The sequence below is a fragment of the Hippocampus guttulatus genome, chromosome 7, assembly GCF_054856545.1.
Source record: "Hippocampus guttulatus isolate MCC_2025c chromosome 7, RoL_Hgut_1.0, whole genome shotgun sequence".
NCBI lineage: Eukaryota > Metazoa > Chordata > Actinopteri > Syngnathiformes > Syngnathidae > Hippocampus > Hippocampus guttulatus.
The window spans coordinates 23,095,433-23,110,598 of record NC_141267.1 but is presented as its reverse complement, the minus strand read 5'-3'; the positions used below and the strand labels follow the sequence as shown (position 1 = coordinate 23,110,598).

Genomic DNA, 15,166 nt, shown 5'->3' with positions numbered 1-15,166 from the left:
CGGAGGCAGAGACCCTCAGGCTGCTCAATGTTCTGAACAAACGGGTGACTCCCGACTGCCTGGGAGATGAAATTGCGGTGTAACATGCTAAACTTCACTCCCGCAGGAGCAAACTTCAGAGGACTGCTCCCCCCCCGTCATTCCAGCCCCAAAATAGATGACACACGTCATGGATTCATCTCTGCTCCACAAACTTTGTACATTTGCACACCAACAAACATGTACATACATCTGTACACAAATTGTTATCAGTGCACTTGAATAAGGTGTCAAGAAGTGAGGTTGATCGATGATCATATTAAGACAAGCGTGGGCAAACTGTCCTTTTGGATAACAGACCGTTTCTTTGGGAACTCGAACGAGCTTCAACCCTGTAACTGGGCAACCTATTGGCATGAAGTCGGAATGCCCTTTTTTCATTTTTTTAAACTCATATCTTCTGAGTGATGAAATGACCCGTAGAACAAGCGCTCGTATCCGCAATCTTGTTATTTGGGTTTCGTCCCGCAGCTCGTGACGACCTTCGAGCGAGCGTAAACGGAAATCTTGGCCTTGAGGCTGACCACTTTCTTGACCACGACAGAGTCCGCATCGCACGCCGCACTGTTCTTTCCTCACTGGTGAACGAGACCCAAGATACTCGGGGCAGGGTCTCATTCCCGACCTGGACGATGGCATTCCAACCTTTGCCGACTGAGTACGATGGTCTCAGGTTTGGAGGTGCCGATTCTCACCCGAACCGTTTCGCACTCGGCTGTAAATCGCTCCGGTGAGAGTTGAAGATCGCAGCCGGATGAAAGCAACAGAATCACATCGTCTGCGGAAAGCAGACGATGCGACTCTGCGGTTGGCAAACCGGACCTCCTCAATGCTTTGGCTGTGCCAAGAAATTCTGTCCATCAAGGTCACCAACAGAATCTATGACAAAGTGCAGCCTTGGCAAATTGCAGCTCCGACTGGAAACATGGTCGCCTTATTGCTTGCGATGCCGGCCAAACTCTGACACAGAGGAACCGAGCCGCCCATATCAATGTTGCCGCTCCTGTAGTCGGAACACGGCTTCCGGCGCCTCTTCCAAAAAAGTGGGATTGCCAATCCAGAGGACCTGCACCCGTCGTCCTCGTGATGTTGCAGAGGTTGTGTCCGGCAAGGCAAGGCAGTCCCACGACATCCGGAGCCTTGAGGAACTTTCACCCTCCTTGGGGGACTGCCCCCAAAGAGGTTTTTCACAACTTTGTTGACCTCAGACCCAGACGTGGGAGAGCCCGCCCAAGAATCGGCTTCCTCATGGGAAATTGTCTCAGTGAAATTGAGGAGGTCCTCCAAATTTTCCGCCCCCACCGACTCCCAACGTTCCGAGTTGAGGTCAGGAGGCGCCTCTTCAAAGCTGTTTGGAAGTCGCGCTCATTGTTGCATTTCTTCTTTTTGAGCTCCCTCAATTATATGCTCCGATCATTATTCTGTTACCGCTCTAAAGTGGAATTTCGTTTGGTTAAGAAAGGTTGTCGAAAGATCATTTTTGGATTCCTCTTTTGTGCTCTAAAATGTCTTCGCTTGGTTTGAACCGCTGCCGCACGAGACTGACGGCAAAATAAAAACGCATCTAATCGGATCAAGACTTGGTGTGGGCGCATTCTCAAAATCAAGCCTTGTGGGGACGTCACTCGAGGTCATGACTGATGCTCATGATGTGTCGGCCCGGAGCCAGACCCTACGCCTTCTCCCGGAGACCAGGGGCGCGTCGAGGCGTTCCGCCTCTTCCCGGGCGTCGGCTGAGGGATCCGGTGGGCCGACACAAAAAAGCGAAGAGACGTTCCTTAGTCGAGCCGCAGATCAGGGGACACACCAGACGTTTCTAAGAGCTTGAAGCCGAGATCGTACAAAGTCCAAATACAAACTAAGTCCAGAGGCCGAGGTGCAGGCTGGTCACAAACGAATTTATTCAATCAAAACCCGGAGAGGTACAGATGTGCACATCGGAAAACATACAGGTTTTATAGCGATATGAGGAGCAAACCCTCTCATTTCATTGGTTAGTTTCTACGATCGTTTGTCAACTTAATGGTGTCATACTGCGTTGTGTGATTCTGGTTGGCTGTGGCTTTCTTCGTTAGCTAGATTTTAATGATATCTATAATTACTTCACAACCTGGTTTATGGATTATAATGGTATCACAGTTGTTCTGTTATAAAAAAATATAATAGGGGCCCCTACTGGGCCTTTGTGTGATTGCTTGTGGATTTAACCATATCCGTATGCTTGGCGACCTAACGATATTTGCTGAGCAGACAACGGGCATTTTCTGCTCATCTTAACAATGACCATTTCGGGGCAGCTAACTTGCTTTGCTATGACAACCACATTCCATTGTAGAGCAGTTAACTTGTATAGCTATGGCAACCATACTCATCTTCCGCTTGCTACGTTGGAATGTATAAGGTTTGTATTCTTTACCTCAAACATACACCACTTAACATAAAACAGATACCATAATGCATACGCATTATACTCATAAGCATTGAGTGTATCTGTCCGAAAAAGACATATGTAACCTTACCTAAAGGTACTAAAACACCTCCCTTGTTTCTGACTTTTGGGTTGAGTGAACGCTGGCGCGTTTTGGCTGCCGCTGCTCAACCCGTATTATTTTGTGTTTTTTGTTATTGTAAAGTGTCCTTGGGTGTCTTGAAAGGCGCTTATAAATAAAATCTATTATTATTATTATTATTATTATTAGAGGAGATCGACGGTAGGTAACTAACATGCTTCATCAATATACGATTAGCTTCTTGGTTCCACATTTGTTTGACATATTCATTTCTGTTTGACAACCGTATGCCCGTTTTTTCTCCATCTACTATGATTAACTAACGTGTTTTAACACAATATTAATATAAAACAGACACTACACTCACTTAGCTGAAGTCTCCAGTTGTATGACCTCGGGTGCTTCTCTTGAGCTTTGAGATCATCCTGCAGGTCTTCCGATGATGAAAATCAAGTTCAGTCACGGACAAAGGCCGAGCGTCGCTTGATACGCTCCGACTACTTGGCCAGTCATGACTACCTTTTATTTTGGATGCTCGCCCGCTTTCCGGCGAGCGGATGGATCAGACAGACGGTGAACTACGCCATGACGGAATAAATTATTGATCCGGCAACTCGACTAATTGGAAACAAATTGCATCCCGCCCTTGTGATCTCATTTCATTTCTTTGGAAGACTTTTCCTGACCTCGGCTCGCGAGCATACTAACGGGACGATTTCTCCTGCGCTAGAGAAGAAAGTTGATTGGTTAATATTGATTTCACAAATAGTGTGATTTATTTCCAGAATTCTTGGGGTTAATTTTTGGTTATGTGTGGCTTTTTGGAAAACAATCAATGTTTTCATTTGGACGTCTCTGCGATCGTCCAAATGCGCTTTTTGTTCCAAACTGACCCTGGCCCCCCATCAGAGAAAGGAAGTTATTTGGCCTACATATGATCAAGTGTGGGGACCCCCACAATGCCTCCCGTATGTCAATCGATGATCAATAATGGTGACCGACGGTGGTCTTGATTTTATTTCCTTCCTTGGACTGTTCTCTATTCACACGCTGAAATGATTCTTTTGTCAGTTGAGTGTTTATTGCTCGTCGTCTCGCCGTTTGGGGCAAATCGAGCGATGTACGCTGGAGCCAATTGCCCAGTCGCTGCAGTAAATCTTCCCGCCGAAATGGGACATTACTCGCGCTTTTTGCACCCCTCGTCTAATCGTCCGCAGCATTTCTGCTCGCTCATAAAACCCCCGTTAAATTGTGCACTTATTGCCGATCATAAAACAACAGTGAAATGAAGCTTTTATTTAATAGTGGCGTTCGAATGTACTTTGCTGAATAAAACCGCCAACCGGGTCGCCGCCGACTCATACGAGTTGTCTTTTATGTACGTACAGCCTTATGCCTGCCTTGGGTGGTCGCGCTGTGTTTCGCTCAGCTTACCGTGGTGTCGTTTTCAGTAGTAACCTCGCAGTCGGCATTCCTCGGTGGCTTTGGGAATATTTCGGCCCTTGTACACGACTACACTGTATTTTACACAACGTGTATACTGCAGAGCCGGAGAGCGTATTTCCTCCTTTGTAACGTCTCTCTTCCTTGAACTGCCACTTGACTTTGGAATCGGCCAATCCTCCATGAAGCGTCTCCAGTTGCTCCAAATTGCTGCTGCTCGCCTCTCAGCCGCTACTCGTAAGAGGGAGCACATCTCTCCAACTCTGGCATGCCTTCACCGGCTTCCGATACATTTTAGAGTCCTTTTTTTTTTTCAACGGCCTGGCACCTCACCTCTCTGAGAGGTACACACCTCCCGGCCGGTGCCTCAGGTCTGCGAAGCAGACGCCACTCGAGGTGGCGAGAACTAAGCGGAGACTTCGAGGGGATGTTGCCGCTCCCTCTTTGGAATGACCTCCCGCTGAACCCTTGGCAAGCCCCGCCGCCATCTTTAATACTGCTCTTCAAACTCATTTTTATTCTTTGGCTTTTGGCTCAGCATGAGACTTGATTTTGAGTTGTACCCTTTTTTGTGCTTTCGCTATTCATTTATTGTTTGTTGTTGTACGAATTCTTTTTGCCGCATGTCTACATTTGAAAGCGCTCGAGAAATACACTCGAGTTGAGTCGATGACTGTAATTACGCAGGCAGGTGATTGTTTCTCCTTTCTTCTCATATTTCCTTCCTCATTTGCGTGTGGTAAACGGCGCCCGATTCCTCGTGCCTGATCACATTTGCCGCGGCCCTCTGGCTAATGTACTTTTGTCGATCTCTAGGGGACGACGGTAAGTAAAACGCTTGCGCATGCAGCCTGGCGTCAAGGTTGTACCTGCTCTGGCGGATTTTGTGGCTCCATCGGATTTCAAATGGCAATATTTTTCCTTCGCTTTTATCCTGCCAAGACAATGTATCACTCGGGCGTGCGCGTGCCGCCAAGGCTCCCTCACCCGCTCCCTGATGCATCGCGTTTTCCGCGAGGAAACGACAATCGGCCCAAATATGCGTCATTTGTAAAATGGTGTGAAATGTGACCGCTTTGTGTTTCATGACTGGCCTTCGGAGAAACCTTTCTCTCCGTGAGGTAAGACCGTCGCATCTCGTTGTGTTTTACCGTCCCGCTATTCCCGCTCCACGCATGCCTTCTCTCATCAAGCGTCGCTTGCCTCTCGCGAGTCGGAGCCTCAAACCGGCGTGCCGTTCGCTCGCGGCATCAATCATGTCCCGATGTCATCTCGCTCTTAAAGAAACCATCCACCCCGAAGGCATCGTAAATCACAAAGTGTTCTTTGCCGTGGGGAGCGCCAACTTTTAATCGGCATCTTTCAAAACAACGTTTCAAACCATTGTTGTCCCTCCCCAACCCGCCGAGAACGCATCATGCCAAAAGCGCCGCAACGTAGACGTAGGACATCGTAGACGGGGCGCCTTACTCCTCCTTCTCTCTGTCCGCAGTTGACCAAAGCATGTTTGAGAATTCCGTTGCCCAGCAACAGAGTCCCCAGACCAGCAGGCAAGGCCAGGCCTCGGCCAAACGAACCCCAGCGTCCCCCAACCCCAACCTGGGCGCGGGCTCGTCGGACTCCCCTTCCTCCGGAGGCCAACAGAGGCTGAAAAATGCCATCAACCTGGGCAAAGCCGTCGGGGCGAAGGTTGGCCTTGCGTCGGCGATTCGCTCGCCTCAAATGTATTTCTTGCGGCAGGAGGGTGAAAGTCAAGCGCTTGACATTTTGACTCCTCCTTCCACCCTTGAAGATGAATGACCTGTTGAGGAGGAAGGAATCCAGCCACGCGGGGGACATCGGCGTCACCGAGGTCAACAAAAACGCTGCGGCCGCGTGGACTTGCATGGACCAACTCGGCCAAAATTTGGCAAACAGGTACCATGCTCCCATTTTTTTTTTCTCCTAAGGATGTTCGATTCCACCTCCAAGAGCGGGTATTCACTTTTGCGTACCCACCGATACCGTGTACCGATACCACTCGTACTTGTTCTCCAGGAAATGTCAATTCTGTCATTCGGATGCATGACCATAAAATGAGTGTCCCAGCCTATTTCTTTGTCGCGGCTGCTTTTATGTACAAAACACGATGGCCTCGATTTTTCGACGGTATCGTGAGCGTTTTAGTAATGACGCCAACCTCCTTACAGTATCGTGATAATGATCGTATGATATCATATTGATTAGTGAGCTTTGGATATCGTCACATCCCTGGTTTATTGTGAAAGTTTTAACAAAGGCGTCCCTCTCGCTTGCTCTCTCTCGCTGCACAATGCCGAACCCGTTTTCTTCTTCTTCAAATATGGAAGAAGTCAGCAACAGCCTCGAACTCAAATCAAAGAAAGAGCCCGTCGGTGGCCGACGAGCAGATGCGGCATCCCAAATGAGCCAAAAAGCTTTGACGCGCCGCAAAAAGACTTTGTTTGAAAACTCTTTCATGCGCTCACACTCTTGACTCTCCGACCTAATATCGTTCGTCGCCGCTTCGGCAATTATATTTTGAACCAACGATGCCTGAGCCTCTGAAATGTCTAATTAGAACGGCTCCAAGTTTGTTCGACCGAACATCAGCGAGAGGCCTCCTTGTTACACAACTTAACTGTCGGTCCCGTGTAAGCCTTATTCAAATTGGCCAGAGATTGCAAGTGAGTCCCTGCGGCTGTATCGGCAGCACTCGTCTAAATAAGTTGTTGGGGGCATATGTTAGCTTCTCTGCTCTTCTCACGCATTCATAAGCGCATGCGTGCGTTGTCTTGGAACATGAGATGTCGGAAATAATTGTCACATTTGCCATCAAAAGTCCTTTGTAACATCTGTAACGCGGTGCTGCATTAATCTCGCGATTAAAAAAATTAATCGAGATAAAACTTTGAAATGAATGCCGATTATAACACGCTAAACTGACAGCACCGTTGGCAACGCTTTCCGCTTTCAGTCACTTTCCCTTCGACGCCATCCCTCGACTCGACCCGCCGCCGCCGTCGGGTAAGAAGCGTCTGCCTCGGGCGTTGATGACCACCCGGGAAATGATGATCTCCTCCGACCCGGTGGTCTCCTCTCCGGATGCTGCGGACTTGTCCTCGCCCATCTCCTCCCCCAAAACGACGCCCTTCATCACCGAGGAGGATGCGCAGAACGGCGAGCTGGACGACGGGTCGGCGGATTTCAGCTCCGCTGCGGAGCGAGCCGACGGGACCTCGGCAGTCGGGGAGACGGAGATCGCGGGAAGCGATGGAAAGGCGGACGCGGAGACGCATGCGGAAGAATCGAGTGGAGGACACGCCGAGGAACAGCAGCTTCATCCCTCCGTGCCAGACCTCCTCAACAAGGATCCTCCGTTACTCGAGGCCCGGGCGAAAACCTGCGACGTGTGGCAGGGGCCGTTCGACGTGGACTCGGGGGTGACCTCCGCGCCGCGCTCGGGCAAAACTCGCCGCCGCCTCAGCCTGAGCGAGGAGGCCTCCGTTGCCGAAAGCAGGAAAGACGACTCGCCGAGTCCGGAGGACGCGGAGCCGCATCCGGATCTGCTGTCCTTTGACTGAGTCCGAGACGCCGTCGCAGTTTGATTCCGATTGCTCTTCATATTCGGCGGGTGGCGCAAACCCGTGACGCTCCCCGCCAATGGAAAGCATTGGAGAAAACAACTGCCGGCTCCAGAATGTCCTCGAAAAGGGAACAAAACCGGGAAGGGAGCAAATGTGTTCTTCTGTCACATTTCAAAAGCTTTGACAGTCAAAAGTCCAGCTTCTCAGGGCGGTTTGCTGTCTGGAAAACTGCACGTTGTCCATCTCAAGAGAAATGCGGCACATTTGAAACGAGACGCCGAAGGAGGAGGAGAAGAAGAAGGCGTTAGACGGCTGAGAAGGAGAAATGACCGCTTGTACTTTTCACTGACATATCTGCCTTGATAATGAAGGAAGCTCAAATGCAACAGTGAAGGGTGCAAAAAAAAAAAAACAGGATGAGGAAATGGGATGAAAGGCTCACGTAAGGGGAAGAGGGCAGAGCGGTGATTTTAAAATTCCCTTTTGAGCTGGTAGCCATTGGTTCCAAATGTTGACATGCATTGGGATTCACATCAAACTATCATACAAAAAAAAATGCATTGATTGTGTTTGTTGAGATTGGAAAATGTTGCAGCAAAATAGAGTGAAGATGTTTCGTGGAGGAGCATCCCCGGCTGAGCCAACGTTTCCCTTTGCAAAAACGGGCACACGGCCGGAGGGAGGCATTGATCGATTGACGGATAAATGAATGTATCGAAAGTGAGCTGGTTAGAAAGATCCATTCTGTGGTTCTTCCCATCATCAATGGTTTATTTGGGTGTTTGAATATTGAGAACAATTCCACAGTACATAAAAGAACTATTTTTCTGACAAGCTCCCTTCCCACTCGGCCCACCTTCACCTTTTTTTTTAACTGATCTTGCGGCCCCTGTCAAATATCTTTTTTTTTTTTTTGGTCATGTCGCGGGCCGCTGAAAAATGGACGGTGGGCCGGGATGGGCCCCCCGGGCCATCGTTTGGACACCCCAGGTGTAGCCTGTGCCTTTGGGGGACACAAACTGCAGTGTGTGAGCAGATTCCACCCCCACCCTCCCCGAAAAATGACCAAGCGAGGTCGACAAGTGGCCTCTCGAAGTGACCGATGGGACCCCGCAGGGGACTTGTTGACCTCCGAAGCCAACAGTAGTTCCCAGAAAACACAGGGGCGACCGTTGTTAGGGCCGAGGCCGCGTCACGAAAAGGAATGCGGAGCCGGACTCCTTTTGAGAAAAGCCACTTGAGTTTCGCTCGCCACTCGCAGTCTATTTCCGAGCCGGTGTCTTTGTCTCTTTGTCATGCGAGCCGGCCGCGCATCCTGAAACGTCTTTGTTGGCCGTCAAGCCGTAACGCGGCGCTCCCACGCGCCTCCTTCGCGCTCACGCTTTGGGGGGGGGGGGGGGGGGGGTTAAAACGGCCGGGATTACGAGCTCCTGGTTTTACGGCCGCGCCGGCAAACCTTTTCAAGTAGCTGCTGGAAGTGTCTTCTCAAATGTCACGCGGTTGATTTGGAGCTCCTGCAAACACTTGAGTCCAAGTCCTTCCTTGACTCTGCTAATGTTGTACTTCAAATTGACTTTTTTTTTTTTTAAATACAGAAATGAGACAATGACATCAAATGAAAACTAATTCAACACTTTTTTTTAGGAGTTTTTAGGACTCCCACTGGATTTCTAGGCAGCACCAGCCCAGCGGCAATCCGATCGGCTGCGGCTCGCAATATTTTCGTGGACCGCTAATATTAGTTCAACGGACTTTCACTTGTATGGAGGCTTTTCTAGCTTTGGTACCCAAAGCTCTTCCTGCCGTTCACCGACGGATGACGCGCGTTCGCTATCTTGCTCGAGGACGCTTGGACACGGTCACATTGGCGGCGGATCCGACCCCCGACCCCTTCCTCGGTTGGAAGACGACCGACCACTCTCTCCGACTGAGGCTGCACTGATTGTGTCCCAACTGTCAAAAATATTTCAACCCCAACAAGTGGCCACGTTGCCCTTTTTAGTCTTTATTGCAACCACTGAGCTGCCAAAAAGTGTCTTCTTTTTTTGTACTCAAAATGATGCAAATTGGCTGTGCCTTTTATACCAACGCAAGTGTTTTCGACAAAACGTGTGAGCATGTGAAGTATCTCAAAGTCATATCGTCTGGTGATGAAAAACAGCATCTTTTTTGTTTGTTTGTAGTCGTAGTAGTTTCCTTGTTGAATCTTTTTTGGGCTTGTTTTGTGAGCTCAACATTAAATCATGAATGAAGGAAGTTAATAAACGTCTCGGGATGATGAAATGAAGGAACAAAGGAGCTGCTCGAAACAAAAGGTCAAGGTCCCTTGGGATATTTAAGGTTTATTTCCCAAAATGTATCACTCACCTGCTGATTGTAATCGACATCATGTGGAAATAGATTGGAGTTGGAATTTTGTGGGTGTTTTGTATTCACGTTGTCTTTTTCTCAGCCCGATTTCCGCTTGTATCGAAGCTTTCATGTCTTCTTCCTCTTTCTCAGCCTTTTGGAAAGTTTGATGTGGCAGATTAGCATGAAGTCAGTCGGTCGGTGTCGCCAATTGAGCCACTTTCTCGCCATACGGTCATAACGTGGTTCCAACGGACCTCGAGCGACAGAATGAATGGGTACGTTATCGCCGTAACAACATCATTTTTTCCCATTCATGTCCACGTATTTGGAATCGACATTGAAATGTTCAGACTGAATTATACATCGTAGTTGGCGGCCATTTTGTTGGGAATGGTTCTAACATTCAGATTCGTGATGTCCCTCGAGGTACGTTGTAACGAGGTTCAACTGTGTGAGAATATTAATCAGGACTTAAAAAAAAACCCTCATATCCATCAGCGTCCCTTGGTAGAGTTTGAGTAACCATAGCAACTTGTTGATTTTTCTGATCCTTCGACTATGAGCCTTGCTTAAAAGGGACTCATAATAAATATGACCTTATTCAGTATTTTATTCTTTCAACTCTGGTCAGAAAGAGAGTGAAAGTTGTCTTTGGGGTAGACCCGAGCACAAGACGGCGAATGACTGAACCGACGAGGGTCCGATCTCTCTTGCTCTTGGAACGCTTTGACTTCCTTTTCCAGGCACGCCGAGACATGATAAATCCACTCGACAAGATTTTATGGCTCGTCTAAACAAGTCCAAGACACCGGCCCTTGGCAGCAAAACGAAAACATAGTCAATACATTCTATTTTGTTACTGTAGTGACATTTAGGACGCTGCAGACGATGCTGTTAACGTGTGTAACAAAAAAAAAAAGGCCACAGGAGCTTTACTGCAAATGCGTTTACTTTTAACAAGGTGTTAAATAAATGCAGTATTAGATCATAAAATGTGACTTTTCTTGGGGGGGGGGGGGTGCAATCAAGGGGGCAAAGTAAGAACTCAAGTTTCTGTGCACGTTCTTCCTCCACAAAGTCATCCAGGCGTGCCGTCATATCATCAGTGACTGCGACGATGACTCAAGTGACGAGGTCAGATTCGACATTTTTTCCGCGAGTTCACATCGCCCTCTCGCGGTATTGAAGTGAAAGTGTCAGCTGCAGTGACCTCCCAGCCAGCAAAATTGGTCTGGCCCAGCTCTGGGGCAGACACGGCACGTACACTCGGCCCACGTACCTCAATGGATGACGGTCCTGCAGTGGCCCACGTCTGGCATCCATGATGTGGGCCGCATTCGGCCCAGATCTGAGCCGCATTGTAAAACCATACGTGGTTTAAGGGATATGGTTGCAACCTCTGGGGGTTGAACACCCAACTGCTAGTTTGGGACATGGTTTCTCTAGCCCTGAGCTACACCACCACATAACATCTTGTTTGTTTTGTGTTTTCTTCAATAAAGCTGCAAATGGTGGTTAAAGAAAGATGTAAACACTGGGAATCGAACACCCATCCGCTGGATTTTCGACTTAAGCTTTCTACCACTGAGCTAACCCACCACAATGAACCTTTGGGTTGTTTTGTGTTTTTCCTCAAATAAGTTGTATATGGTGGTTGAAGAGTAGATATTGTTGCAAAAACCAGGGATTTGAACACTCAACCTCTGGTGTGGCACTCCATCACTCTACCACTGAGCCAAAGCACCACATAGAGCAGTGCAGTTGTGTTTTTTTATTAATCATGGTCGTTTCTTTTGGCTAAAAATGACTACATTACATGGTCGGGTTTTTTTCGGCTAAAAACGCCTTACTAACATGGTCGTTTTTTTCGGTTTAAAATTTCGTCCAAAAACGCCTTACTATACATGGTCTTTTTTTCGGCTAAAAACACCTTACTATACATGGTCGTTTTTTTTTCGGCTAAAAACGCTTTTCCATACATGGTCGTTGTTTTCGGCTAAAAACGCCTTTCTGTACATGGTTGTTTTTTTTCGGCTAAAAACGCCTTACTATACATCACTGGTGTCAAACTCATTTCACATGGTAGGCCACATACGGCCTCGGTAGATGTCAAGTGGGCCGGACCATTAAAATGATACCATACTTTGCTATAAACAACCAAAACAGCATGTCTTTCCTTTATTTTGGTATGAAGAAGCACAAGAACGTTTGGAAAATGTTGAAATTTAATGAAGGTATCTTTTACAAGACATTTCATGAAGCACCTTACAGTTCCTTCAACAAATGTGCAATTTACTTTTATCATTCACATATATGCATTGCAACTCATCCCATTGATTGTACAAACTTTAACAAGTAATTGGTATTGAAAAATATAGTAATGCACTTTATGATTAAACAAGATTTATAAAGAAAGGAAGTTTTAAACCATTTACACGTGCATATAAAATCTAAATGTAATCCCTGCCTACACTTTACAAATTAAGGAGAGTGCTATTAAATGTGTAAATGTGAGAGTGCTCTTGATAGCGTCTGCTGTCATGGGTATGTCTCAGTGACGGACTGAGGCCTCTGTTGTCTTGTTCTCTGGTCAAAACAGTCTCCCCTAGCGGACACTCAATGAATTGCACCTAATTAAAAATATTAATTCTGTGTCTTTTATGCATTTTTTTCATTTTTAAATTATCCTGATTGAACCTCGCGCGCGCGCGCGTGTGTGTGTGTGTGTGTGTGGGGGGGGGGGTGATGAATGGAATTCCGCATCGGTGTGCAATTGTAAAACAAGGCTGTGTGTTGAAAAAATAAATCTGAAACTGCATTTAAGGGTGGCTCAATACTGGCTGGCCGTATACGGGCCGGAGTTGTAAATTGATTTCTGGCCCAAATACTGCACTCACAACTGGCCCTCATCTGGTTTGCCAGAGTCAAGCCAGTGCCTCCTTTGCCACTCCTGGGCCATGTTCGGCCCACATGCATTATGCCAGTGCCGACTCAAGGCCAGCTGTGCCAGCTTCATGCCGAATCCGGGCCAGATGCCTTTGCTGACTGGGCTTGTTCAAGTGAAAAAGGGAAGCTGTGCCGGGTAACATTCAGTCACAAAGCTACAAATAAATGTCGATTTCTCATCACATATTTTGTTGCTGGACGAGGCGACATTTGAGTGTAAGCACGAGTATTGATGCCAACCGCCGAGCTGTGTAAAACGTCAATATGAACAGCACTTGGCATTGCCCAAGCTTTTTTTTTTTTTGTCTTGGAAAATAAATGGGGAACATTTTACATTTCTTTTGTGGTCAACGCTGGAGGGGTCCGATGGGGCTCGTTAAATTAACAACCACTCAAAGCTTATTTCTTAGTTTCAGGATCAAACCAATGCAAACACAATATTCCTTTATGATTGACACGTCAATTCATAATCGTCACTAAAGTGTAACTCCATTAGCCTTACAACAAGACTTTGTGCAAAATCACTTTTTTTTGTTGTTAATCTTTCCTCTTTGCACATTATCCCCCTCCAGCTCCACTGTCGTCCTCTTCTGTGGCAAAGCATCCTGCCAGCTGATTGCTTAGTACGTGCTGCCGTTTCCTCCACAGGAAGTGTGTGGGTGGTCCTGACTGACCTCGCTCGGAAGCGTAGACAAAGGACGGGCTGAGCTCGATAGCCAGCGATGACTTCACCAGCCCGACGCCTCCCGTTCGCTCGGAGCAGGGGTGGTAAACTCGTCCGGTGGCCGGGTGCATGAAGAGTGCCTCGGGGTTGAAGGAAACGGTCAGCTTGTCTGCGCCGCCGCAAAACGACAGCAAGTCCCGGTCTCCGGTAGCGTCCTGTAGCAGGTGGGTGAAGACCACTGGTCGATCATCGCAACGCAGGAAGTTCCTCTCGCGCCCGCAAGGAGACAGGAAGGGGAAGTCGTCCCCGTAGCGCCCACTCTGGTTTAAACGGAGACGACTGAAGAAGAAGACGAGGAACTGTTTGTCTGGTAATGCAAGATGAGGATGAATGAGAATTACTACAAAGCCACATTCCATCACCGGAATGACGCCAGAAGCTTGTTCCAAAAGCATCGGGAAACTCGCAACGGATCATTCAACCAGCTATTAGTGGGAGTGCGTGCATAATTGCAACACTGTGGGTTCGCGAAAATTCAAAAGGCTGCATGCACCCAATTCGCATTTTTAAGATTTCTGATTTCAATAATACAAAAATCATTACAAATCCCAAACTAATATGTTATTTTAACGACACATGAACCTGATATTATCCGGCATAGGACCTACATTGCCTAATCACAGGGAGCAATCAAAAATGTATTGAAAACAATCATACGATGTCACATTTTACACGCTGGAGCAGAGAACTAAAATGCCTCTGGCTGTCATGCTACGTCCACATCTGTAATTATACAGAAAGAATCTGAATTGTTCTTACTAATCAAAAAGGCACCCAAAAAAAAACAAAACACGAGTACACGAATTTTCCTCTACCTTTGAAACAGGTGACAAAATTCTTGACTTTGGTGTCATCAAGGAACAGCTGCCAAGAAAACCACAAAAGGCAACATTCGTTGAAGGGACATCTTCGCTGTGAAGATTATGCAAAAACAGCAACAACACTCACCTGCCCTTGGTGGTCAATATAGTAGAAGTATTCTCGAATGCGTGGTTCAGGGCTCTGACCCTGGACGTAAGCGGCGGTGGTTGTGAGCCTCCTCTCGCCGGCGGCCGTGCAGCGTCGAACGGCCAGACGCTGGCTGACGAGCGCGGCAGTAGTACGGAGTAACAACATGAGCCCAACACCAAAATGCACTTTTGTTCAAACGTAAACACTGCAATAGTGAATTCAATTTGACACTTTGTGTGACCAGCACAACAACTAGAGATAACCTCCAAAATCTGATTTAACTTGGCCCTGGTGACACCACGACAAACACCGGAAATGTTTCCGTTGTCGTGATATGTTGATTACCGCCACCCAGTGTTCAGTCAGCATAGTGCCATTGTATGTACACAACCGTATGCAGTATTCTGTATGTAAAATAGTAGAGCAGATAATGTATCAACTTTACGCTTTATGAAGTGGAGGGACTGCCGCGCAGTGAATAATCGTAATATCGATTGTTGTAGATTCATTTCTGAGGACGGCAAATGTTTTGTCTGTCTGATTGGCCAGAGACCCGTGACGCTTCATAACTTGAACAAAACACTTGCGGCGGCGACATTGACATGACACGCCCCCTT

The 15,166-nt window shown here is 47.6% G+C and overlaps 2 protein-coding genes across 4 annotated transcripts in view; one reads left to right on the top strand and one right to left on the bottom strand.

Moving 5' to 3' along the window:
• The window catches only part of LOC147203166 (carboxyl-terminal PDZ ligand of neuronal nitric oxide synthase protein-like), a 29,625-nt gene extending 21,215 nt beyond the window's left edge, over positions 1-8,410 (top strand). For 2 of the 3 annotated variants that reach the window (XM_086115238.1, XM_086115239.1), the window contains 3 exons: positions 5,485-5,681; positions 5,785-5,909; positions 6,967-8,410. In XM_086115238.1, coding sequence (XP_085971364.1) covers positions 5,485-5,681; positions 5,785-5,909; positions 6,967-7,573 — 929 coding nt within the window. In that variant the 3' untranslated portion in view covers positions 7,574-8,410. Of the gene's footprint in view, positions 1-115; positions 5,114-5,484; positions 5,682-5,784; positions 5,910-6,966 lie in introns of those variants that run through there. The other variant, XM_086115240.1, reaches the window with a different exon arrangement.
• A 3,725-nt stretch (positions 8,411-12,135) lies between these two features.
• Positions 12,136-14,973, bottom strand: c7h8orf82 (chromosome 7 C8orf82 homolog). The gene is made up of 3 exons (XM_086116659.1): positions 14,547-14,973; positions 14,414-14,462; positions 12,136-13,905 (listed from the first exon to the last, which is right to left on the bottom strand). The coding sequence occupies exons 1-3, from the start codon at positions 14,712-14,714 to the stop codon at positions 13,433-13,435; spliced, it is 690 nt and encodes a 229-aa protein (XP_085972785.1). The 5' UTR covers positions 14,715-14,973; the 3' UTR covers positions 12,136-13,432.
• Positions 14,974-15,166: the final 193 nt, after the last annotated feature.